Here is a 26,545-nt window from a genome sequence, read left to right on the forward strand (position 1 = left end):
AGCTCAGTGTTTTGCATAATGTATATACCTTCACATTTAAAAAATTGTAGACATACTCCCCAGTAAGGCAATGGTCAGAAGCAAATGAACTATGAGGGATGCAGGTCTAACAGTCTAAAACAGAGAAAATATAAATGCGTAGGAGGTTATGAAAATAAAGGAATACTAGCATGAAAAGCCATAGAAAATGTGGTTAAAAGGAAAATAACAGTAACCAGGAGAATAACATATCATGAAATTTTAAAGTTTCCAGAAATAAGGCATATCAAATAGTATTTTATAATCTTATGAGATCATCTTTTATTTGTTTATTATTAACAGTAATTTTGAAACAAAACTGAACCACATTTATTACATACTTTTTGAACCCTAATACAAAGTCCCCAAATCTTTCCCCCTAATCAGACCTTTAATATAACATTTCTATTGCTGGGAGTAATACATACCTTGAACCACCACATCTGGCTTTGGCACAGTAGAAAACCTACGATTCAGGGGATCAATTTCTCCAGGAGCTAAAAATCCCTGAAGAAAATGCACAAAACAAAATTAATAAGCCTCAAAAATAAAGCTAAAGCAATAAAGAGATAGCTCAGAAGTTAAATGGAAAGGGAAAAGGAGGTCAATACAAAGGGAGACAAAAGGTGAAGGGATAAATAATATTAAGGATGTTTGAAAAGGCCAAAGGAACATTTCATGCTTACTTAAACATACATATAGTGTGTATGTATGAGAGAGAGGATATATGTGTGTGTGTATGTGTGTGCATGTGCGTGCACACGTATGTGTGTATACACACACACGCACACATACACACACACACACACACACACACACATGCTACTGCCATCTCCCTTGGTTGCCTCTTAGAACTTGAAGGTAAGACCCAATAGCTGAAGACACCATACAATCAGGAATCAACTGAGCTAGAACTGACCTGAAAGCTTCCTACCTGATGATTAGATCTCTAAATGACAAAAAGTGCTATGCAAGCTGCTAAGGGAGAAAAGCAATCAATAGTCCTGACCAGTTGTGAAACCTATAAACCACAATGACCCCACGGTCCAGTAGTGGTACTTATCTCATGAAAGCAAACAACAGATGTCTAACTGGACTTAAGTCCAACTCAGTATGAAGAAACTCCTTTTGTCTGCAAGGTCCCTGGCCAACAAGGGGCCCTGATCCTGTACCAGAAGATCCATCAGAGGGGTAAGTGTGTTCCTGACCCCCGGCAGAAGCCTGGAAATGGAGCACAGACATTCCTCAACCCCCTAAACTTCCTGGTCATTCTGCAGGGGCTTCTCTCTCCAGCTACTGCCTCTCTCTTCCTATCCCATCCCAGCTTGCACCCAGGCACCCTCTCTCTTCTTCCTCCCTTCTTGGGGGCCATAAGATCCCCCAGCTCAGCTGGTTTGGGCACTGGGACAGGGTGGTGAGTGTAACCGGGCAGGAGTTCCTTTGTTTCAATAGCTTGCTGGCAGCAAGGTAGGCCTTTTGTCTGTGAGGTCCCTGGCCAGCAAGGGAGCCTGATCCTGTAACAGAAGATCCATTGGAGAGCATTAGAAGGAAGAGATGGGCAGGCACCAATTCAAGAATTCCTCCAAAAAATCTGAAAAACAACATGAAAACACCAGAACCCAGTAAACTTACAACAGGAGGACTTGAACACCGTAATCCAGAAGTAGAAAAAAAATGACATTATGAAAGCAATAGAGTCCCTTAAACAGGAGGTGAAAAACTCCCTTAAAGAAACGGATAAGAAGAATAACAAAAAGTTTGAAGAAATGAGTAAATCCATAAAAGATACCCTAGGAAACCAAGAAAAAACAATCAAACAGATAATGGAAACAGTTCAAGACTTGAAAACTGAAATGGAGGCAATGAAGAACACATAAACTGAGGGCCGGCTGGATATGGAAAATCTAGGTAAATGAACAGAGACTACAGAGACAAACATAACCAACAGAATATAAGAGATAGAAGAAAGAATCTCAGATGCTGAAGACACCATAGAGAAAATAAACGCACTGATCAAAGAAAACAGCAAATCCAACAAATTCTCATCACAAAACATTCAGGAAATATGGGACACAATAAAAAGACCAAACCTAAGAATAATAGGTGTAGATGAAGGAGAATTACAGCTCAAAGGCCCAGAAAATATATTGAACAAAATTATAGAAGAAAACTTTCCCAACCTAAAGAAAGATATTCCTATGAAGGTTCAAGAAGCATACAGAACACCGAATAGACTGGATCAAAAAAAATCCCCTCGCCATAAAATAATCGGAACACAAAACATACCGAATAAAGAAAGAATATTAAGAACTGCAAAGGAAAAAGGTCAAGTAACTTATAAAGGTAAACCTGTAAGTCAGATTTACACCTGACTTCTCTATGGAAACCATGAAAGCCAGAAGGTCCTGGATAGATGTACTGCAGAAATTAAGAGACCACGGATGCAAGCCCAGACTACTATACCTAGCTAAGCTTTCGTTCACTATAAATGGAAAAAACAAAATATTCCAGGATAAAAACAAATTTAAACAATACGTAGCCACAAATCCAGCCTTACAGAAAGTAATAGAAGGAAAATCATAAACCAAGGAATCCAACAATGCCCACAATAACTCAGACATCTAGCGACCCTTCATGAGCACAACTCAAAGAAGGGAAACACACAGATTACTACCCCCCAAAAAAATAATAAACCGGAGTTAACAACCACTGGTCATTATTATCACTTAATATCAATGGACTCAATTCACCTATAAAAAGGCACAGGCTAAGAGATTGGATACGAAAACAGGATACAACATTCTGCTGTTTACAAGAAACACACCTCAACCACAAAGACAGACATCTACTCAGAGTAAAGGGTTGGGGAAAGTGTTTTCAAGCAAATGGACCTAAGAAACAAGCGGGTGTGGCCATACTAATTTCTAACAAAATTGACTTCAAACTAAAATCAATCAGAAGAGATGGAGATGGACATTTTATACTCATAACAGGAACAATTCATCAGGATGAAGTCTCAATCCTGAATATCTATGTCCCTAATATAAAAGCACCCACTTATGTAAAAGAAACATTGCTAGAACTCAAGGCAGACATCAAACCACACACACGAATAGTAGGAGATTTCAACACTACTCTCTCACCAATGGATTGGTCAATCAGACAGAAACCTAACAGAGAAATAAGAGAATTATTGGAGGTAATGAATCAAATGGACTTAACAGACATCTTAGAACATTCCACCCAAATAGGAAAGAATATACCTTCTCAGCATCTCATGGAATCTTCTTGAAAATTGACCACATACTCGGTAACAAAGCAAATTTCCACAGATACAAAAAAAATATTAGTAACCACCTGTGTCTTATCAGATCACCATGGAATAAAGTTAGAATTTAACAATAATTTTTCCCCCAGAAAGCCTATGAATTCTTGGAAGCTGAACAGTCAACTACTGAACCACCCCTGGGTCAGGGAAGAAATAAAGAAAGAAATTAAAGTCTTCCTTGAATTCAACGAAAATAAAGACGCAACATACCCAAACCTTTGGGACATTATAAAAGCAGTGCTAAGAGAAAAGTTCATAGCTCTAAGTGCTCACATTAAAAAATGGAGAAAGCTCATATTAGAGACTTAACAGCACACCTGAGAGTTCTAGAATAAAAAGAAGCAGACTCACCCAGGAGGAGTAGAAAACTGGAAATAATAAAACTGAGGGCTGAAATCAACAAAATAGAAACACAGAAAACAATCCAAAGAATCAGTGAACCAAAGAGCTGGTTCTTTGAGAAAGTCACAAGATTGACAAACTAATCAAAAGGCAGAGAGAGAACGTGCAAATTAACAAGATCAGAAATGAAAAGGGGGACATAACAACAGACACTGAGGAAATTCAGAGAATCATTAGGACTTACTACAAAAGCGCATATGCCACAAAGTTGGAAAATGTAAAAGAAATGGATTTTTTAGATAAGTACCATTTACCAAAATTAAATCAAAACCAGGTGAACAATATAAATAGACCTATAAGTTGTGAGGAAATAGAAGCTGTCATAAAAAAACTTCCAACCAAAAAAAAATCTCAGGACCTGATGGTTTTAAGGCAGAATTTTATCAGAACTTCCAAGAAGAGCTGATAACTATACTCCTTAATGTGTTTCACATAATAGAATCAGAAGAGTCATTGCCAAACTCTTTTTACAAAGCTATAGCCACCCTGATTCCAAAACCACACAAAGACCCAACCAAGAAAAAGAATTACAGACCAATCTCACTCATGAACATCGATGCAAAAATTCTCAATAAAATTCTGGCAAACAGAATCCAAGAACACATTAAAAAATTATCCAAGTAGGCTTCATCCCTGAGATGCAGGGCTAGTTCAACATATGAAAATCTATCAATGTAATCCATCATATAAATAAACTGAAAGAAAAAAACATATGATCAGTTCATCAGATGTGGAAAAAATTTGACAAAATTTAACATTACTTTATGATAAAGGTTTTGGAGAGGTTAGGGATACAAGGATCATACCTAAATATAATAAAAGCAATATATAGCAAGCCAACAGCTAATATAAAGTTAAATGGAGAGAAACTAAAGCCATCCCACTAAAATCAGTAACAAGACAAAGCTGTCCACACTCTCCATACCTCTTCAACATAGTGCTTGAAGTTCTAGCAACAGCAATAGGACAACATAAGGAGATCAAGGGGATTCGAATTGGAAAGGAAGAAGTCAAACTTTCGTTATTTGCAGATGATATGATAGTGTACATTAGTGACCCCCAAACCTCTACCAAAGAACTCCTACAGCTGATAAATAACTTCAGTGAAGTGGCAGGTTACAAGATCAACTCAAAAAAATCAGATAGAGAAGCAGAGAGGGAATTCAGAGAAATTTCACCTTTTACGATAGCCACAAATGGCATAAAGTATTTTGGGGTAACTCTAACCAAGTAAGTGAAAGATCTATTTGACAAGAACTTTAAGGCATTGAAGAAAGAAACTGAAGAGGACACCAGAAAATGGAAAGATCTCCCATGCTCTTGGATGGGTAGGATCAACATAGTAAAAATGGCAATTCTACCAAAGGCAATCTATAAATTCAACGCAATCCCCATTAAAATTCCAACAAAATTCTTCACAGACCTTGAGAGAACAATAATCAACTTTATATGGAAAAACAAAAAACCCAGGATAGCCAAAACAATCTTGTTGCGGGAGGTCCTTCCGCTCCTCCAGCCAATAGCCGCCGAGATACCAGCCCATTGGGGCGTGGTCTCTTTCCCTTTAAAAAAAGCGGCTACTTCCCTCCTCTCTCTCTTTACTTCCTGCTCCGGTTCCGGTGACTAGACTTCTTCCTAATTGCATGCGCAGAGGGCTGTTGTCTGGGACGGTGATCTGTAAGTTTATTCCCCTTTAAATAAATACCACCTTATTAATCACAATTCCAAACTGGTGTGGGATTGTTTATGACTTGCACCTTCATCTGGCACCCAACGTTTGGTTTTAGGTCCCCTCCTTCCCCCGCTCGGCTGCCGGCCGCCAGTTCGGCCGCGGCCTGTGCCTTGCAGCCTGTGCCTTGTGTGTGGAGCCAGCAGTTTAACATAAATCATCACGCAGTGGCTTTTCTTGCTGCAGTTCTTTATATTTTCCCTTTAGACACCTCAGATTGACTTCAAGTCCCCACGCAGCCTATCGTTTGCCTCCCTAGGTGGATTTAAACTCCACAGGCCCGCGTAGTCTCTGCCCACGTGGTTTGCTCTTTTCTGAGTCGTTTTCAAATCTCCCTTGCAAGCGCAGCTCTTAAGCAGAGCGAACCAGAGCACGCGGTTACCAGTTGCCGAAAGCTGCAACCCCTTGGGATGACTCTGTCACGTGGAGGCATGCACGGCTTCCGGGTTACTCTTCTCTACCCCTGGATTCTGGGTTTATGGTTCCGTGTACGGAATTGATTTAATTACATTTACTTTGTTGAGCAACTTGCATTTCCCAGTTTTTAACAAATACTAGGCGGACAATGAAACAGGACCCTGTTTTCGTCGTGACTTGGCAACAGCGCCACCTGCTGGATAATAGGTAATATGGCAGTTTTCGTTTCCAACATGAATTTTACTGTTTTGGCTACCAAAACAATGGGATTTTTCATGCAAGGTTTATATGACTATGGGGATAACTTAATTTACTGGTTACTAGGTTTCAGTATTCTTTTGAATATTCTATCATTTAGGAAAAATATGGCACTCCTAAGAACCATACAATCTTTACCAGAAACTAATACAGGTCAGGAGATTCAGGATTCAAAAGCTTTGGAATCACAGGTGCAGAATGGGGACCAAAAAATTGATACCTCAATGAAATCACTAGAAACACATGTAGCTCAGGAGATTCAGGATTTAAGAGAGACAATGATAAAAAGACTTGAAATGATTGAAGAAATTATTGGAGCTGGTGAACAGAGTAAGAAGGCACAAGGACAGGATACAATGCCACCACCAGCTATTAGATCTGGCTTACCCAGGGTTTTAGCAACATACCCTGTAATTCATTCTGACAAAGCGTCAACTTCTAAAGGCTCAAAGGGAGTCAGAGAAACTAGATGGATGCCAATAGCAATGAATGATCTAAAAGAAATTAAGCAAGCTATTGTTACCTTTGGCTTGCACTCTGCATATGTTAAGGAAATGATAAGGACTTGGGCTTCTAATGCTAGAGTTACCCACGATTTCCATCAGTTAGTGCCTGCAGTTTTAGATAATGGACCTTCCTTGATGTTTGGAATCTATTTCAGAGAAGAATCCAAGCACATGGAACAGCAAAGAAGAGCAAAAGGTGTGGAGGTTTCCCAAGATCAAATTCTTGGTGTAGGAGAATATGCTGATCCACAGGTCCAAGCTCTTTATGATGATGAAGTACTGTGTTTATGTCACCAAGCAGCTTTAAATGCTTGGAATAGGCTACAAGATCCAGCAAAAAGGGTTGAATCATATACCAGAATTAGGCAGGGACAGAGAGAACCCTTTATTGACTTTTTGCAAATATTAATTAAGGCTCTGGACATAGGGGTAACAGACCCAGAAGCTAGACGACTACTTCTTGAATCTCTAGCTTTTGCAAACATAGAATGCAAAAAGATAATTGGGCCTTTAAAGTCTAGATCAGCACCTATGGATGAATGGATTCAGCATACAATGAATGTTGAGACGTTTAGCTATAATGATGAATCTTGGGTAGGAGAAGCGATTTCCAAAGCAATGAGGAGACATCAAACTGCCAGGTGTTTTAATTGTGGTAAATTAGGACATCTGAAAAGGGATTGCAGGCAAAGGATTTCTAGGAATAATATCCCTTCTGGGAATGACAAAAATAGGAGAACTCAGCCTTCAGGTATATGTAGGAGATGCGGTAAAGGCCGACATTGGTCCAACGAATGCAGGTCAACAACAGACAGACAAGGCAACCCGATACCATCGGGAAACTCCTTGAGGGGCCTCTTGCAGGCCCCCAAGCCAACAGTGGCCCAGTCATTCCCAGTCACAGTAGAGAACGTGCCTCACCAAGAAAATTAAAAGCTCCAATTTCTGCTGTAAAAAATATTACTGGTCTAAATGATGAATTATGCATGGAGGATGAGTCAAAAGACCCAGTAGGACAGAGTAAACGTATATTTTGGCAGACTTCTATTAATGATCAAAGACCAAAGCTAAGAGTCTGTATAAATGGCACTTTTATTGAAGGCTTATTAGACACAGGTGCGGATGTAAGTATCATTACTCCAGAATCTTGGCATCCGAATTGGCCTCTTCAAGAGGTAGATGTTCAGTTCCTGGGAATTGGAACCCTATCTCGTGTAAAACAAAGCACAAGATGGGTTGAATGCATAGGGCCTGAAGGGCAAATAGGAAGACTAAGGCCATATATTGCCAATATCGCAATAAATTTATGGGGCCGCGACCTGCTACAGCAATGGAATACCCAGATTAACATTCCTGTAGTTCCAGGAACTCATAATTCTGGGAAGGACATGATGAGATATTATGGGAAAAGGTCACCAGCCATTCAGGCTGTACAAGAACATACAGCAAATACCAGACCTTTAGAGGTACCAACAGCCCTACCTTTAAAATGGCTAACTGAGAAGCCAATATGGATCAAACAGTGGCCTCTAGCTGAAGATAAATTACAGGCATTGGAACAACTGGTGCAAGAGCAACTAGATGCTCACCATATTGAAGACTCAACCAGCCCTTGGAATTCTCCTGTGTTTGTTGTAAAAAAGAAATCTGGTAAATGGAGAATGGTGACAGAATTAAGAGCTGTCAACAAGGTAATGCAACCTATGGGCCCACTACAATCTGGAATTCCTCTGCCTTCTCTATTACCAAAAGGATGGCCTCTTATAGTTATTGAATTGAAAGATTGTTTTTTCACCATACCTTTACAAGAAAAGGATAGAGAAAAATTTGCCTTCACAGTGCCTACTTATAATAATTCTCAGCCTAATAGGAGATATCAATGGACTGTCCTCCCACAGGGTATGCTCAATAGTCCTACATTGTGCCAATATTTTGTAAGTAAGCCATTGGAAATAATTCGTAAACAATTCCCCAAGTCCATAATTTATTATTACATGGACGACATCTTGTTATCTGATTCAAATAAAGATACTTTAGAAAGGATGTTTGAAGAAGTAAAGAAAGTCTTGCCTAGGTGGGGATTACAGATTGCCCCTGAAAAGATTGAAAGAGGAAATTCTATTAATTACCTAGGTTACAGAATAGGGTTACAGAAAATTAAAACGCAAAAGGCACAAATTAGGCGAGACCGGTTAAAGACTCTTAATGACTTCCAAAGATTGTTAGGAGACATTTCCAGTCTACGACCAGCTGTTGGGATAACACCTCATCTAATAGTTCATTTAAACAAAACCTTAGATGGTGATAAAGATTTGAATAGTCCATGGAAACTGACAGCTGAAGCAGAAAAGGAACTGACAATGATTGAGGAAAAATTACAGGAGGCACATGTGGATAGGGTGAACCCAAATCTTAGCTGCATCCTAGTCATATTGCCTTCCAGAATTTCTCCTCCAGGGATTCTAATGTAGAGGGAAGATATTATTTTAGAGTGGATATTTATACCTAATAAACCAAGTAAAAAATTAAAAACTTATGTGGAAAAAGTCTCTGAATTAATTATAAAAGACAAACTGAGACTTCGTCAACTAGCAGGTATAGACCCAGCAGAAATTATAGTGCCTTTTACTACTGAAGAAATAAAAAAGTTATGGGAAGACAATGAACCATGGTAAAGAGCTTGTGCTAATTTTTTGGGAGAAATTAATAGCAACTATCCCAAAAGTGGTAGACTTAACCTCATAAAGAGAACTTCTTGGATTCTTCCTAGAATTGTACGTGATGCTCCAATAACTGGAGCCCGTACATTCTATACTGATGCAAATAAATCAGGGAAAGCAGGTTATAAGTCAGATGAATTGAGTAAGGTGGAACAAAGCCCTTATAATTCTGTCCAGAAGGCAGAATTATATGCCATTCTTATGGTGCTAAGGGATTTTAAAGAACCTCTTAATATAGTTACAGATTCACAATATGCAGAAAGAGTTATCTTGCATATTGAAACCGCTGAATTTATACCAGATGACACAGAGTTGACTTCATTGTTTATCCAGGTACAAGACATAATCAGGAACAGGCTTTGTCCGATATATATAACACACATCCGGTCCCATACAGGTCTGCCTGGTCCTCTAGCACAAGGCAACGCTGAGATTGATCAATTATTGATTGGAAGCGTGTTGCAGGCCTCAGAATTTCATAAGAAGCATCATGTCAATAGTAAAGGCCTAAAGAAAGAATTTTCCGTTACATGGCAACAAGCTAAGGACATTATAAAGAGATGTCCTACTTGTTCTTTGTATAATCAAACACCGTTGCCTGCAGGGAGTAACCCAAAGGGTACTAAGAGAAATGAAATCTGGCAGATGGATGTGTTCCACTTTATGGAATTTGGTAAATTAAAATATGTACACCACACCATAGACACGTATTCAGGTTTTCAATGGGCTACTGCCCTGAGCTCAGAAAAGGCTGATTCAGTAATCACACATCTATTGGAAGTTATGGCCATCATGGGAATACCTGCACAAATAAAGACAGACAATGGTCCAGCATATGTATCTAACAAAATGAAATGCTTTTTTGCTTATTATAGTATAAAACACATTACAGGTATACCACATAATCCCACAGGTCAGGCAGTTATAGAAAGATCAAATCATACTATAAAGGATATGCTGAACAAACAGAAAGGGACCGAAAATACCCCCAGAAATAGATTACATAATGCTTTATTGACCTTGAATTTTCTTAACGCTAATGAGAAAGGCACGACAGCAGCAGAAAACATTGGATAATGGAAAAGTCTGCTGAACTAAATCAACCAACTTATTTCAAAGATGTGCTGACCTCTCAATGGAAGCCAGGAGATGTACTACGTTGGGGAAGGGGTTTTGCTCTTGTTTCCACAGGAGAAGAAAAATTGTGGATACCATCAAAATTAATAAAGGTTCGATTTGAAGAGGAGAAACCTCTTGGAAAGGAGAAATGACAACTCATCCACAATGATGATATTCCTACAGGTGGTAAGAAAAACATATAGAATGGGGGCAGGGTTCTGTTCTTATCTCCACAGGAAAACACTCATCTTTGAAAAATTCAAGGGATCCTGGATGTTTGGATACTGACGATGGAAAAATACCTGCCCAATAGGAACTATCAAGAAAACTGAATAAGTTGTGTAAGTAAAATATACTAAACCATATTTATAAATTTATAGAGCTGGTTTTGAAGTTGGACTCTGGCTCAGTCCCTCTCCAATTCCAAGCCTGTTGGTAAGAGAAAAACCCAGAGTTTCTGGAGTTTCTGTCTCATGTCAAGAGCCATGATAGGGGACAGAAAGAAATATGAGTTTAGAAAACATCTTTGCTTTTCTTCATATCTATCATACTTTTCATTGAATATATCTATCATTCCTTTCATTGAATATATATATATGTGTGTGTGTGTGTGTGTATATATGTCTATATGATTAATGTTTAAGTTTTTCAGAATGAACAATGAGTTTTTCCTGAAGTGACATTTAAAGTTTCCAGGAAGAAGATGGGGCCCCATAACAACGACTCCACCTGGTTGATATGACGTCATGATACTGATAGCGCTACTACAAGACCTGTTTTGGGTACCAGCTGCACAAGACAATCCCAACTTGGTTAGCTGAAATGGTGCACATCTTATACAACATTCTGGCCAGACCTGCACAAAATACTCAGAGACTATTTGCAATTTTAAAAGATATTGATCTTGAAATTTAACCATCATTTTACTTTCACAGGATCCCCCAGAAAGAACGTCGCCCCCATGACAGCTGGAAGTAACTCTAGAGGACGATGTCCCCTCTCCCAGTAAAGTTTGCCCTTGGGTTTAGGGACATCATTTAGGGGTTGATTATAATTGGTATATGGTTGAGGGTTGGGGAAGGAATTTTATAAGCTCAGGGATCATTTGAAAAAAAAAAGAGGGATAATAGATTGGTACTTGTTGGTACTTGTGAGTTATTGTTTTGAGACAAATGTATTGGTATCGATTCTTATATATTGATACAAAGTGAAATTATATTGACTATTGTATGCATGCATGTTTCTACCTCTGTTTAAAAACATTTTTTATGTATTGACATATATTGTATTGATATATATTGTATATATTTACCATATTGCAGAGTACATTTCTACCTCTGATTAAGATACTTACATATTGCTTGTGTATTGATATATATTTACCATACTGCAATGTATATTTGTACATTGTTTATATTTGGAGGTCATTGTCCTCATTTGTTTCACAGTTGTTTATTGTCTTAGTCTTTAAGTTAGATAGGTATTGAGAATTATATAGATCAATAGTATTCTAAGTTTGTCATTTATAATTAGACTAATCAGGTTCTTTAGATACATAGAGATTATACTCAGTATAGATAGGTAATCTTCAATCTCTTCAAAGAGCTGTAGAAAATGGCCTTTAATCTAACTCAGAGTTTTGTGGTAGTGAGACACAATTGCTCCTGGCAACACCGCTCTATTCCCGAGAGAATGTTGAGCACCAAAGACACTCCACCTGGAGCCTTTCTTCTTGGCTGAACTGGCCTTTGGGTAAAGAAATGCCCATACCTCAACCATTGACAGAAATACAGAGTATCTGTGAATGGAAAAAACAGGACTGTCATATCCTGCCAAGACAGGGTAAGATAGTTTTGACAAGTTTCTTGCCTTTGAAAATGGTGTGTCAGTTATGTTAGGCCTTAGCCAAAGTTGGTTGCTTCAACACTGCAAACGTGACCTTGGGTGATTGCCCAGGTAGCTAGCTGTCTCTGTGATTTGTTGCATGTTTTGGAAGTTGTTTGATTGCACTTCCTAATTACTCAGGTAACATTATTTCCCTTCTCAGATCTTCGATGGGGTTGAAGACTATATAAATGTAGTTACTTTCGACTCATGACTTAGCCAAGCTATTTATTATATAAGACCTAAGCTAGTTAGAATAGGATATTTGTACTTATTGTATATAATTTCATAGTAGGTTTAGAACTCTCTTACTTAAACAAAAGTGGGAGGTGTTGCGGGAGGTCCTTCTGCTCCTCCAGCCAATAGCCGCCGAGATACCAGCCCATTGGGACGTGGTCTCTTTCCCTTTAAAAAAAGCGGCTACTTCCCTCCTCTCTCTACTTCCTGCTCCGGTTCCGGCGACTAGACTTCTTCCTAATTGCGCGCGCAGAGGGCTGTTGTCTGGGACGGTGATCTGTAACTTTATTCCCCTTTAAATACCACCCTATTAATCACAATTCCAAACTGGTGTGGGATTGTTTATCACTTGTGCCTTCACAATATTATATAATAAAGGAACTTCTGGAGGCATTACCATCCCTGACTTCAAACTCTATTATAAAGCTACAGTAATGAAAACAGCTTGGTACTGGCATAAAAATAGAGAAGTCAACCAATGGAATCAAATAGAAGACCCGGATATTAACCTACAAACCTATGAACACCTGATTTTCAACAAAGGAGCTAAAATTATACAATGGAAGAAAGAAAGCATCTTCAACAAATGGTGCTGGCAGAATTGGATGTCAACCTGTAGAAGAATGAAAATAGATCCATATCTATCACTGTGCATAAAACTCAAGTCCAAATGGATTAAAGACCTCAATATCAATCTGAACACACTGTAACTGATAGAAGAGAAAGTGGGAAGTACTCTACAACACATGAGCACAGGAGATCACTTCCTACCTATAACCCCAGTAGCACAGACAATAAGGGCAACGTTGAATAAATGGGACTTCCTAAAACTGAGATGCTTCTGTAAAGCAAAGGACACTGGCAACCCACTGACTGGGAGAAGATCTTCACCAACCCCACAACAGACAAAGGTCTGATCTCCAAAATATATAAAGAACTCAAGAAACTAGACTTTAAGATGCTAATTAACCCAATTAAAAATGGGGTACTGAACTGAACAGAGAATTCTCAACAGAAGAAGTTCAAATGGTCAAAAGACACTTAACGATCAGGGAAATGCAAATCAAAGCAACTTTGAGATACCATCTTACACCTGTCAGAATGGTTAAAATCAAAAACACCAATGATAGCCTTTGCTGGAGAGGATGTGGAGTAAGGGGAACACTCATCCATTGCTGGTGGGAATGCACACTTGTGCAACCACTTTGGAAATCAGTGTGGTGGTTTCTCAGGAAATTTGGGATCAACCTACCCCAGGATCCAGCAATACCACTCTTGGGAATATAACCAAGAGATGCCCTATCATACTACAAAATCATTTTTCAACTATGTTCATAGCAGCATTATTTGTAATAGCCAGAACCTGGAAACAACCTAGATGCCCCTCAATGGAAGAATGAATAAAGAAAGTGTGGAATATATACATATTAGAGTACTACTCAGTGGTAAAAAACAATGATATTGTGAATTTTGCATGCAAATGGATGGAAATATAAAATACTATCCTGAGTGAGGTAATCCAGGCCCCAAAAATGAATATGTTATGTACTCACTCATTAGTGGATTCTAGCCATAAATAAAGGACATTGAGCCTATAATTCATGATCCTAGAGAAGCTAAATAGGAAGGTGAACCCAAAGAAAAACATGTAGTTATCCTCCTGGATATTGGAAGTAGACAAGATTGCCAGGCAAAAATTTAGAGTTTGGGGGTGGGGTGGGGTGTGGGTAAGGGGAGATGGGGAGAGAAAAGTGAGAAGGGGAGGATGGGGAGAGCTTGGGTGAATGGGACTGTTGGGATGGAGGAGGAGTGGATATGGGAGCAGGGAAGTATATATCTTAATTAAGGGAGTCATTTGAGAGTTGACAAGAGACTGGACTCTAGAGAGGTTCCCAGGTGTCCAAGGAGATGTCCCCAGCTAGTTCCTTGGGCAGCTGATGAGAGGGCACCTGAACTGGCCCTATACTATAGCCACACTGATGAATATCTTGCATATCACCATAGAACCTTCATTGGAGCACTGGACTGAGCTCCCAAGGTCCAAATGAGGAGCAGAAGGAGAGAGAACATGAGCAAGGAAGTCAGGACCGCGAGGGGTGAGCCCACCCACTGTGATGGAGAGGCTGATCTAATGGGAACTCACCAAGGCCAGCTGGACTGGGACTGATGGTGCATGTGATCAAACCAGACTCTCTGAACATGGCTGACAATGAGGGCTGACTGAGAAGCCAAGAACAATGGCACTGGGTTTTGATTCTTCTGCATGTACTGGCTGTGTCGGAACCTAGTCTGTTTGGATGCTCACCTTCCTAGACCTGGATGGAGGGGGAAGGACCTTGGACTTCCCACAGGGCAGGGAACCCTGACTGCTCTTTGGACTGTAGAGGAGGGGGGAGGGGGATGGGGGGAGAGAGATGAAAATGGGAGGAGGGGAGGAGGTAAAAATTTGTAATAATAATAATAATAATTAAAAAAAAATAAACTCATACCTGATACTGGTAACCCTTGGCTGCTGAGGTATGGAAACTTAGAGGAGAACTTATTACTACCACTTTCTGAACCAGTGTAATTCCTAACTGAATTCTAAATGCCTATCCTTATACTCACAGGTACATGTAGTTGTCACCCCTCATCAAAGAAATTTTTTGCAGCAGAGATTGATAAAGAATACCACAAGTGGTTAAAATGCAGAGAACAAATGCCTTTGAGGTACCCAACCCCTATCAATACATCTACAATGCCCCGACATCTAAGGTTCAGGGAACATAACAGAAAAGCGAATGGAAGGATTTTAAGAGCCAGAGAACCAGAACATCTGCTATGATGCATTGCACTTTCTGTATGTGCCAGGGAAGCTTCACCCATGAAATTTTAAACATGGTCACCTAAACAAGACTGGCGCAATGATACTATCAGTAGGCATACTAATATGAGTGGGGAAAAATCTCAGAAGACCTAGACAAAGAGCTACAGACAATTAATAGATGCTGAGACAGGGAGAATCAGTTTTCTCCAGGAATGAGACCCTGACAGGCCCAAGTGGTCAGTCCTAAATAAATACATGTACAAACAACACTAAATGGACCAGGCAGCTGTGTGTGTGGAAGGAAGCAATAGGTGAAGATAATATAAATAGAACATTCATGCATGAAATTCTCAAAATAAATTAAACTAAAAATTATAATAAACATTGTTTGCTTATTTGTCCCTGCATTTGCTGTGCTTTTTGGCTAGCAGAAATCTTTTTACTTAGTTCCCATATGTTGTGAAATAAGATGAACTCACCCATTTTTCTTTAATAATATTGAATCCTTCCTGTTTTCGCTCAATTTAATTTATTGTTGGATGAGAAAGCTGCTAGGACAATTGCTTTAAAGCATTATGCTCATTAGTGCTAGCTCCAAGCTCATGTTAATTAAAGATTATCAAACAGCCATGGGCACAGAAAACAAAACCAAGAATACAGCTGCAGAAAATAAATGGCCATATAAGCAGGGGAAAATCTTACTTAGAAATTCCAGGTAAGTTCCAAACAAGGTTTTCCAGAAACCTGGGCCTATAATATCAAAACAACCATGCTAGGTGTGATAACACACACCTGTAATCCCAGAACTCAGGAAACAAACAAAGAAGGTTCCTTGCAAGTTCAAGGCCAGCTTGATCTATGGGGAAAGGTCAATGCCAGCTACTGTTACATAGCAAGACTGTTTCCTTTTTTTTTTTTAAATAACCTATAATGTGGGAAATAGGATTTTCAAGAAGTACTGGAAAACTTTTTAGAAGAATTTTTTTTCTATGTAGGCTCGAAATGTCCCCCAAAGAAACTGAATACAAAATTGTGCCTCATTAACTCTGTTAAGAGCCATCTTAACAGAATGTGGTCTAAAGAACATTTAGAGAGCTCCTTACCAAAAAATAAAAACAGAAATATTAACAAAGCAGAAAGAGCACACTGTTATTATCAAGCACTAGCCAAAGTGCTCAAAGTAATCAGGTAATTCAGTTGAGGAACAAAGCCTCACGTTGCTTACAAAGGTTGACATTTAATCCATTACCAATAACCATTAAACATAACTGCATTCGTTAGTCACCAGGCAAAGCACTGAGGGGAGTTTTGAAAGGGAAAGAGCCACAACTTTATTCCTGAACAACACCAAGTACAATGCCAGAATAGGGAACTGTGGATGGCAGGGTGGACATGGCTGCCAGGGAGCAAGAGATTTTTGTCAAGCGCTGGCCATAACCCCATGCTGAATACTGGGAAGAAAAGTTATAATTAAATCAAAGAACAAAAGGAAGAAGATATCGTTTGAATTTAGGGAGTTCATTGCAAATCTGATCATATGGTGAATAAGGCAAATAAAAAAATAAAAGGTGGGATAGCTTTGAAGTCTTACCTCTGCCATCAAGCTTCCTAAAATGTATAGAGACTGACCCCACATGTGAGGCAATTTTCCCATGGGGACTCGATCCACAGTGTGAGGATTTTGATATTCTTCATCAACCTAAATGAAGCGATAAAGAGGTCAAATGAGAGGCAATAATAGAAAGCTTAAGATACTAGATGATAAAAGACAGTTCTGATTAGGATTGAAAAGTAGGGAAGTGCTCAAGCTGTGATGTGTGACCAAATCACCCAAGGATCCTGTGCAAATGCAGACTGTATCGGTGTGCTGGGGGTGGCTAAAGCATATTCTTAATCCTCAGGTGACACTGCTGACGCCACTAGGAACTTATTCTCCAAACCCCCACCAGAAGGAAAACCTGTATCTCTGCCATGTCTAATTCTCCTTCACAATGGTAAACAAAAACAATACTTGCTTCATTTTTCCAAGCCTCATCTACTCCAACAGTCCCCGATTACTGGCTTCAGAGGATACCAAGTCCTGCGAGCTGGCACAGGACAACAGTTTGGTTCCATCTACTGATCTGTACATTATTCTCAGAACTGAGATTTGTTTTCATTCATATCTCACTGTAAAGTAGTCAAATAATTGAGACTGCTTTAATTTATTTCTGAAGGAATTAAATCACCTATTTGTTGTCATAATCTGAAAACCAAATTGTTAGAATATTAAGATCACCGGATACAAAAATCACAAAACTATTTGACTCAAACAACTATTGATTCAGCATCTCAGAAATACGGTTCCTCTCCTGTCAATGGGCCAGTGCTATCCAACTTGCCTTGTCAGGGGGAACACTGTACAGCTCTGGAAGAAGTGGGACTCCATTTTTGCCCTTGATGAGAACTGCATCAAGAGCCTCTCTATATTCTTGGACCTGCAGAATTAAAGAAAGAAAAAAACCCAAACTTTTAGAGACTTTCTACGGAAACATAGCAGAAAGACAGAGTCAAAGAAAGCACTACTACAAAAGAGCTTATTTAGCCAAGTAAAAGGGAGAGGAAAGGGGCAATGGTACTGTGTCAAGTTGACACAAACTATAATCCTCTAAGAGGACAGAGCCACGACTGAGAAAATGCCTCCATAAGAACCGACGGCAGGCAAGCCTGGAGACCATTTTCTTAAGTAGTAATTGATAGGAAAAAGCCCAGCCCATTGTGGGTGAAGCCAACCACGGGCTGGTGGTCCCAGGTTGTATAAGAAAGCAGGCTGGGCAAGCCACGGGGAGCAAGGCAGTATGCAGCCCCTCTCCATGGCCTCTGCTTCTGCCTCCTGGTTCCTGTCCTGTTTGAGTTCCTGCCACCTTAGCTTCCCTTAATGGATTGTGATTCAGGATATATAAGTCAAATAAACCCTTTTCTCCCCAAACTGCCTTTTGGTCATGGTGTTTTGTCACAGCAGTAGAAACCCTGAAGGGGTAGACTCATCCATTGCTGGTGGGAATGCAAACTTGTGCAACCACTTTGGAAAGCAGTGTGGTGGTTTCTCAGGAAATTCGGGATCGCACCCACACACTAAGACAATGGGGATGTTCTATCAGGAACTCACCAAGGCCAGCTGGCCTGGGTCTGAAAAAGCATGGGATAAAACCGGACTCACTGAACATAGCGGACAATGAGGACTACTGAGAACTCAAGAACAATGGCAATGGGTTTTTGATCCTACTGCACGTACTGGCTTTGTGGGAGCCTAGGCAGTTTGGATGCTCACCTTAATAGACCTGGATGGAGGTGGGTGGTCCTTGGACTTCCCACAGGGCAGGGAACCCTGATTGCTCTTAGGGCTGAAGAGGGAGGGGGGACTTGACTGGGGGAGGGGGAGGGAAATGGGAGGCGGTGGCGGGGAGGAGGCAGAAATCTTTAATAAATAAATAAATTAATTAAAAAAAGAAACCCTAACTAATGCAGGTTTATTACATGTTTTTTAAAGATCAAATATCACATGACTTTTTGTATACTTTAACACATTTCATTTTTGTTTCATTCTAGTAGGTATGTGTAATTGAAGTCCTTTAACATGGGGATTAAGTTCTAAGAGGTTCTGAACTTGTAGTTTATTAAGCAAATACCTGATTTAGTGTAGTTTACTCTGACTCAGTCTGTCTTCAAGGGCCTAAGTGATCTGCTCTATTACCTTAAGTGTACCTTCTTGACCCAGTTCTTTCTTGTTTAACATGTATTTTTTAAGAGGCTATCAACTTAAGAGTGTGTGTGAAGTTTGAGAGAAGGAAGCTGGGAAGATCTGGACAGAGGAAAGGAAGAGGGAAATGATGAAATTCTATTTCAATTAAAATATATTTTAAAAATTATTTTTTGTTGTTTTGTTTGTTTTGAAAACAGGGTCTCACTATGTAGCTCTTGCCACCCTGGAACTCACTATGTTAACCAGGCTGGGCTTAAACTCACAGAGATCCATCTGCTTCTGCCTCCCAAGTGTTGGGATTAAAGGTGTGTGCCACTATGACTGATAAAAAGTTTTATTTCTACAAATTATATGTATGCATATGTGTCAGTGTGGGGGTATATGATCATGTGTGCTGGTACCCTTGAAAGCCAGATGTGCCAGATCTCCTGAATCTGGAGTTGTAACTCTACAAGAATTTGTGAGCCACATGACAAGAATGTAAAGAATCAAACTTGGATTTTCTGGAAGAACATTATGTGCTCTTAATCATTGAACCATCTCTCTAGTTCTTGACTTGGCTTTTATTTTATTTAAGTTTACTTTTATTTATATGTGTATACATCAGTGTGTGTGTGTGTGCGCGCGCGTGCACGCACACGCATGTGCCTGAAGAAGAGGGATTAGCACCTCCTGGAACTGGAGTTACAGGTGGTTGTGAACTGTCTGATATGGATGCTGGGATCTAACTTTGGTCTTCTGTAAAAGTAGCAAATGTTTTTAACCACTGAGAAATCTCTCCAGCCCTTTGAATAGGCTTTTAAATCTACGTTTTTATTAATTGCTTTTAGTTAGTATATAAAATAATGGATTTTATTATATTTTTATATATGTTCATCACAGTACTTTCCTCATATACACCTTCCCATTAATTACCTTTGTCATCACTCCTCTCTAGGTTGGGCTGCTATTATGGTTAGGTTTATGTTATTTACTTAATGATTTGCTGAAACACAGTAATTCATAAACTATAAAAAGGGAAAGAGTCGGGACGCAGCTCAGTGGGCCTAGCGTATACAAGGCCTTGGGATCATAAGAAGTAAAAAAAAAAAAAAAACAACAAAACCATAATTTATGGGGGAATACATAGTTCTTTAACATAATAGCTTCATCCCAGCTGCTTTGTTGTATAATTAGGATATTGTTAAAATTTACAAAGTTTTAAAATGTGTTTAATAAATTAGGGTACAACTTAAGTATTGTGGAGGGGTTCCTGCAGGCTTACAGGTCGGGGAAAATGATTATGGTGAGATAAGACTGAAACTTGGATCAGCTGGAATTTGGTAACCGATGCTGGGCCAGAACTTCTAGAGTCTGACATCAGCTTATTTATTTTTGCTATATTTAAGCACAACACAATTTAGGAAAAAAAGTATTCTAATAACAATTAACTCAGCCTCATGAGTACAACAAAGTTTAAGACATGTCTGCATTGAAACTTTTTACAAAGTACATACAGCTTCATGTGTAAGATGGGTTCTTGTTGACTTAGAAAACAATGGTCAAGATAAGGGCGTAAGAATGACTGAGGTAAATACAATGCCTGGCCCTAAGAAAACATCGATGTTATTTAGGCTATTATAAGGTACAAATGATGAGTTTTATGGTTTAGAAGTAATGCTCAAGGTGTCAGGGGAAAGAATCCGGGATAAACACAATATTCTGGGTGATATGGGTAGAGGCTGGCTCAACAGATAGCAAATGATTACTAGGCTGCAAACTATATTTTTCCCCAGCATTCTGGGAGAACAGCCAAATTATCTTCCCTCTTTGGAGAGATGAGATGTGTGCTTAACTTTTCTTGGCTTCTCCACTGCTTATCTGTGTGCAGGACTGTTTTTGCAGTCTACAGAGTATAACATGAATTTGATGTTTGCTTACGTGCAATTTCTTCCTGAGAACACAGCTGTGCTGAACTAAGCTATTTAAAACTACACAGACATGTACTTACCGAACAAGGCCAGGGAACCACATCAGTCTACATCTGTTGTTGTAGTGTTCCATAGTGTATATGACCTTTCTTTAAGCACATCATAACTTCTAAGCTATGAGCACCTAACAGCTGCTCTGGTTGCAAAATGGGTGCCTTCCTCTTTCTTTAACTGTCCCCATTCCTCTCAGCCCATTCTAACGTTTCCTCTGTATTTTGTTGTTTTTCCCCTCTGATTTCTATCATTTATTTTATTTTTCTTTTGTTTTCTTCCTCTTACATACAGGCTAGTGGGCAAAAGTACCAGCCAGGTAAACTGGCACAAAGAAGGTCAAACACTTCTACGAGCAAAATTCAGGCTCTTTTCAAGGTTTAACTATAAGACCTATTGTAGCACTTAAATATTTGACCATTTAACATGTTGGAAACTGTGCCACTGTTTTTTTTCCAACTAGCTTTCTATCATTTTGTTATATACAAACATACATTTACTAATTATTGAGACATAGTCTTACTATATAGTCTTGACTGGCCTAGAACTCACTGTGTAGAGCAGGTTACTCAAACTATTGGTGTATTATTTGTGTTTTAATAAATAAAGCTTGCCTGAAGATCAGAGTGCAAAGCAGCCACAGGAGTCTGCTGTGCAGGCCAGGGAGTGGTGGCACACACCTTCAATCCCAGCAGTCACACTAGTTAGCCACAGAGGCCAGATGGTTGTGGCACACACCTTTAATCACAGAAGCCACACTAGTTAGCCATAGAGGCCGGGCAGTGGTGGTGCACAACTTTAATCCCAGCCCTAGAGAGGAATATAAGACGGGAGGAGATAGCTCTCAGACACAGTCTCAGTCTGAGGATTCCTGGAGGCAGGATTACCCATTTCTATCTGAGGTAGAGATAAGAGTCAGTGCCTGGCCACTTTGTTTTTCTGATCTTCAGCTTGAATTCCAATATGTGTTTCTGGGTTTTTATTAGTTGTGCTACATCAACTCACAGAAATCCTCCTGCTTCTTTCTCCACAGTTCTGGGATTAAAGGTGTGTAGCACTACACTAAGCCATACATACAGTTTTAGTACTCTGTTCCTCACCCCATTTTTCTGTTCTATAGTTTTTAAATTTCTTGACTATGCATTTCATGGTGATATTTTCAAAGGGATGCTATCTAATTATAATAGAACTAACCGGGTTTTGAATTTACAGCATATCTTTATTGTGAACTTTCAAATAAATTTTGGAATTTTTTGGAAAGATTATTTTTTTATTTTATGTACTGAGTATTTCACCTGCATATATGTATGTGAACAACATGGGTACCTGTTACCCATAAGGCTTAGAAGGCGGCTTTGGAGCCCCTGGAACTGGAGTTACAGATGTTTGTGAGCTGTCATGTGCATGCTGGGAATTGAGCCTGCATCCTGTGGACGAGCAAAAGGTGCTGTTAACCAAGGAACCATCTCTCTATCACCCAAGGATACCTTTTCTGAAAATATTATTTGAGATGGTCCTGCTATTTAGCGTAGACTGGTCTCAAACTCTTGATCTGCCTACCCTAGCCTGAGTCCTGGGACTACAAACATGTGTCACTGCAGCAAAAATTCCTTTTTAGAAATATAGAAATTTGTGGGCTACAGTGTTATACTTCAACTCATGTATATGGTGTGTAATGATGAAATTGAAGTAATTAATATTTTAACATCCTTAACTTGACAATCTTCTTTAATGAAAGAAAAAATTTCACCTACAGAGACAATGAAATCGAAGAAGTCACTGACAACACTTGGATGGTCAGGATTGAAGAAAAAAAAAAACAATCTGAGTTTCCCAAAATTTTTTTGTAGTTGTTTTGCTTTTGGTTTTTCCAGACAGGGTTTCTCTGTGTAACAGCAATGGCTGTCCTGGAACTCGTTTTGTAGATCAGGCTGGCATCAGAACCAACAGAGATCCACCTGCTTCTGCCTCCTGAGTGCTGGGATTAAAGGAGTGTCTCACCACGGCCCAGTTAGAATTTCCCAATTCTTTTTTTATATAGTAACTTTTATTTTTTTAATTTTTTAAATTTACTTTTTAAAATTTTATTTTACATTCCAACCACAGTGTTCCCCAATTCCTAATTCACTATTATCAGCTACAAGTCTCTAGGAGACAGACAACTCTGTCTATTTGGTAGTCAGAAGACTCCAATTTGGGCAGTCAATACAGATAGAGCCATTAACTGAAAGAAGAAGATACAACAGGAGCAGCTTGCTCAGAGCTCTTCTCCCAGCTCATTACCTGTTCTGCGTTCCCACTGAAGACCCCATCAAGGATAAAGTATGTCCAGAACAATGGCCATTCGCACTCAATGTTTTCAAATAACTTCAGCTCAGCTGGTTCATAGTATAGACGATTTGGATCCTAGACAAAAATAGAATAAAGTCTGTCCTGTCGCTCAGAGATTGGATTTATATCCTTAGTTTAGAGGTATTGTAGTAGGAGTTTTACTAGAACATTTGTTTCAAAGATGGCATCAGGGAAGCAAGTGCTCTATGAAAACGTCCAATGACTAGTCTTGAAATAATAAGGAATCACAAGAGATATACGAAAATGTGTGTTACTTTTCTTGTCCCATGATAAACTAATCTGACAAAATCAAATCAAATGAAGTAAGAGTTTACTTTGGCTCAGAGTTCAAGGGTACAATTCATCATAAAGGACAGAGAAGGTAGCAGAAGCTTCAGCAGCTGATCACAACTGCTTCTACAGTCAGGAAGAGTACAATAAATGCTGGAATGCAGCTAGCTTTTCCTTTCCATGCAGCCCAGGCCTTAAACCCAGGAAATACTGCCACTCGCTTTTAGGGTAGATCTTCCTACTTTAATTAACCTAATAATACCCTCACAGGCATAACCAAAGGCTCATCTCCTTGATCCCGTCAAGCTGACAATATTAACTAACCATCAGTGTAGGACTGCTTTGTAATCAACCTAAGAGAGGCAACACTAGCCACAGATGGCCTTTGTGGGAAAGAATGAATGGCCTGTACAAGAAGGGAATCCTGGCAAGTCTTCAGAATGAGGGATCCAAAGACAGAGAGCCAAGAACCATGAGAGTGCAGTACTGTGGAAATCCAAATAGGGAAAACTTCAAGAAAGGGGCAAAAGTCAAACTCCGGGCTGAATAAGAAAGTAGAAGTGAGGAGGTAGACAAGATTTTACACTTAATTTAAAAAGAACATAGTTCCTCTCTTCTGTGTGGTACTGGGACTGGAACGCAGGGCATTGAGCATGCTACACAAGCATTCATAATAGTTCTTGAAAAGCTGGCCCAAGCCATACTTTTTTTCAAGGAGAACTTATATTTTCACAAACAAGTTCTGTTTATAACTAACCAAATACAAACTACTAATCTTGGAACAGTTTAGGTTTGGTGTCCTTAAGGCTTGATGGGCTGAAATTTCATCCATATTGTGAAGTACTAGTGGGGAGAAACAGAATAAACTACACAACTTAGAGGTGGAGCCTGCAGGACAGATCAGGATTCAATAAGGCCATTAGGGTGGAGACTGAACCCGCTGGCTTTGTCAAAAGGAAAGAGACCAGAAGGGATTGGGGCACACCAGTACTCCCTGGATCACACCTTGGGACTCTTGTCAGCAGATGTGGACCTCTTGATTCTGAGCCTACGGAACTGTGAGCCCAAGTGTACCCATTTTACAACTCAGTCTGCAGTACTGTGTCCCGGACAACAGAAAAGGGACTACAACAGGCAGACAAAAAGATGTACTGATGGAAAGTGCCTTTCCTTTGGATTGATTAAATATTTTGGGGGGCATATTTGAATATTATGTAAATGCTATTTGTATTTAAAACTGTTCATAGATTTTGGCATCTATTGGTAGTTCTTTCCTTAAACTAATCAAATGAAAGAAAAAACAGCCTTTATTTTATTTACTTTTGAACATATTATTATTTATTTATTTATTACCAATGTCAAAACTTGGCAGCAAAGTCCAATAAATACAGCAAACATCACTTATTATTCCCTTTAATGATCTGCAAAAATTCTATCAGTGAGGTAACTTATCTCTGAATGAGGCTACAAAGAAAAGGGACAATTCTGCCCAATTCCCTGTGGTGAAAGGAAACCTACCTCTTTTTTAAGGCTTATTTATTATGTATAGAGTTCTTCCTGCATGTACACTTGCCACCAGAAGAGGGCACCAGATCTCATTGTAGATGGTTGTGAACCACCATGTAGGTACTAGGAATTGAATTTTTGACCTCTGTAAGGGCAGCTAGTGCTCTTAAAAGCTGAGCCACCTCTCCAGCCCCAGAAACCTACCTCTTTAGGAGTTTTATATCCATCTCGTAGAAAACGACAGCAACCATAACGACCCTGGGGACACAGAGAAAAAGGCCCTGAAGCTTGTATTATCTGTATGACTCCACAAGCAGAAGCACATCCTCAAACATCTCCATGTACCAATCTCTCACCACCACAGACACAGAACTCAAAATCAGCTCAACAGCAGCAGCAGCAATGTCCTTTCAAGCAAGAAGTATGTTACAGGTTCTTCCCCAAAACAACATGCCTAGCAGTATCTTCTCCATGACTGTCCACCTTTAGGCCAAGTCTACAAGCTAATTAACAATCTGTGCAGTTCTTCCCACAGTACACACAGCTCCCAAGAGACCATAGTTTATTTTTTAAATATATTTTTAATTTTTTGAAATTATCTTAGACTTATAAAAGTTACAGACATTACATACTCTCACTATGCCCATCAAATCTCATCTCCTTATATTAACTAATGTAACTACAGGAACATACATTAGAACTAAAAATTAACTTTGATATGCTAATATTAATTGAATTATAAAACCTATTTAGATTTCACTGAGTTTTTAATCACTGTCCTTTTTTATTCTATTCCAGGATCCAGTTCAAAATCCCACACCACAGGACTCAGGTGATGGCTCAGTGGGTAAAGTATTTCCTGTGTAATCATAAGGACCCAATACTCAGTATTTGGATCATTTTCTTTTCTGTCCCCCAACTCCTCCCAGATCCTTCCCATCTCCTCACTACCCACCTAACTTTCATGTTCTCTGTTTCTCTAAGAAAGAAAAACAAACAAAAAGAAAATTAAGATAAAGAAAAGCAGGAAGATTAAAAGCACCAAAATAGGCCAGGCGGTGGTGGCGCACGCCTTTAAACCCAGCGTTCAGGAGGCAGAGGCAGGTGGATCTCTGTGAGTTCAAGGCCAGCCTGGTCTACAAGAGCTAGTTCCAGGCCAGGCTCTAAAACTACAGTGAAACCCTGTCTCAGAAAACCAAAAAACAAACAAACAAGCAAATAAACAAAAGTACCAAAATAAAGAGCATAGCATCCAATCTGTGTTGTCTTCTTGGACATGGAATCTACCCT

General features: G+C 39.3%; 1 protein-coding gene across 3 annotated transcripts in view; it reads right to left on the reverse strand.

Annotated features, from left to right (window-relative positions):
* Phka1 (phosphorylase kinase regulatory subunit alpha 1) overlaps positions 1–26,545 on the reverse strand; it is a 138,444-nt gene that overhangs the window by 74,185 nt on the left and 37,714 nt on the right. For all 3 annotated transcript variants that reach the window (XM_057759383.1, XM_057759382.1, XM_057759381.1), the window contains exons 9-13: positions 25,460–25,513; positions 23,411–23,533; positions 17,806–17,901; positions 17,016–17,123; positions 447–525 (exon numbers count right to left, since the gene is read on the reverse strand). In XM_057759383.1, the coding sequence (XP_057615366.1) occupies positions 447–525; positions 17,016–17,123; positions 17,806–17,901; positions 23,411–23,533; positions 25,460–25,513 (460 nt within the window). The remainder of the gene's footprint in view (positions 1–446; positions 526–17,015; positions 17,124–17,805; positions 17,902–23,410; positions 23,534–25,459; positions 25,514–26,545) is intronic.

This window comes from Chionomys nivalis, chromosome X (assembly GCF_950005125.1).
Source record: "Chionomys nivalis chromosome X, mChiNiv1.1, whole genome shotgun sequence".
NCBI lineage: Eukaryota > Metazoa > Chordata > Mammalia > Rodentia > Cricetidae > Chionomys > Chionomys nivalis.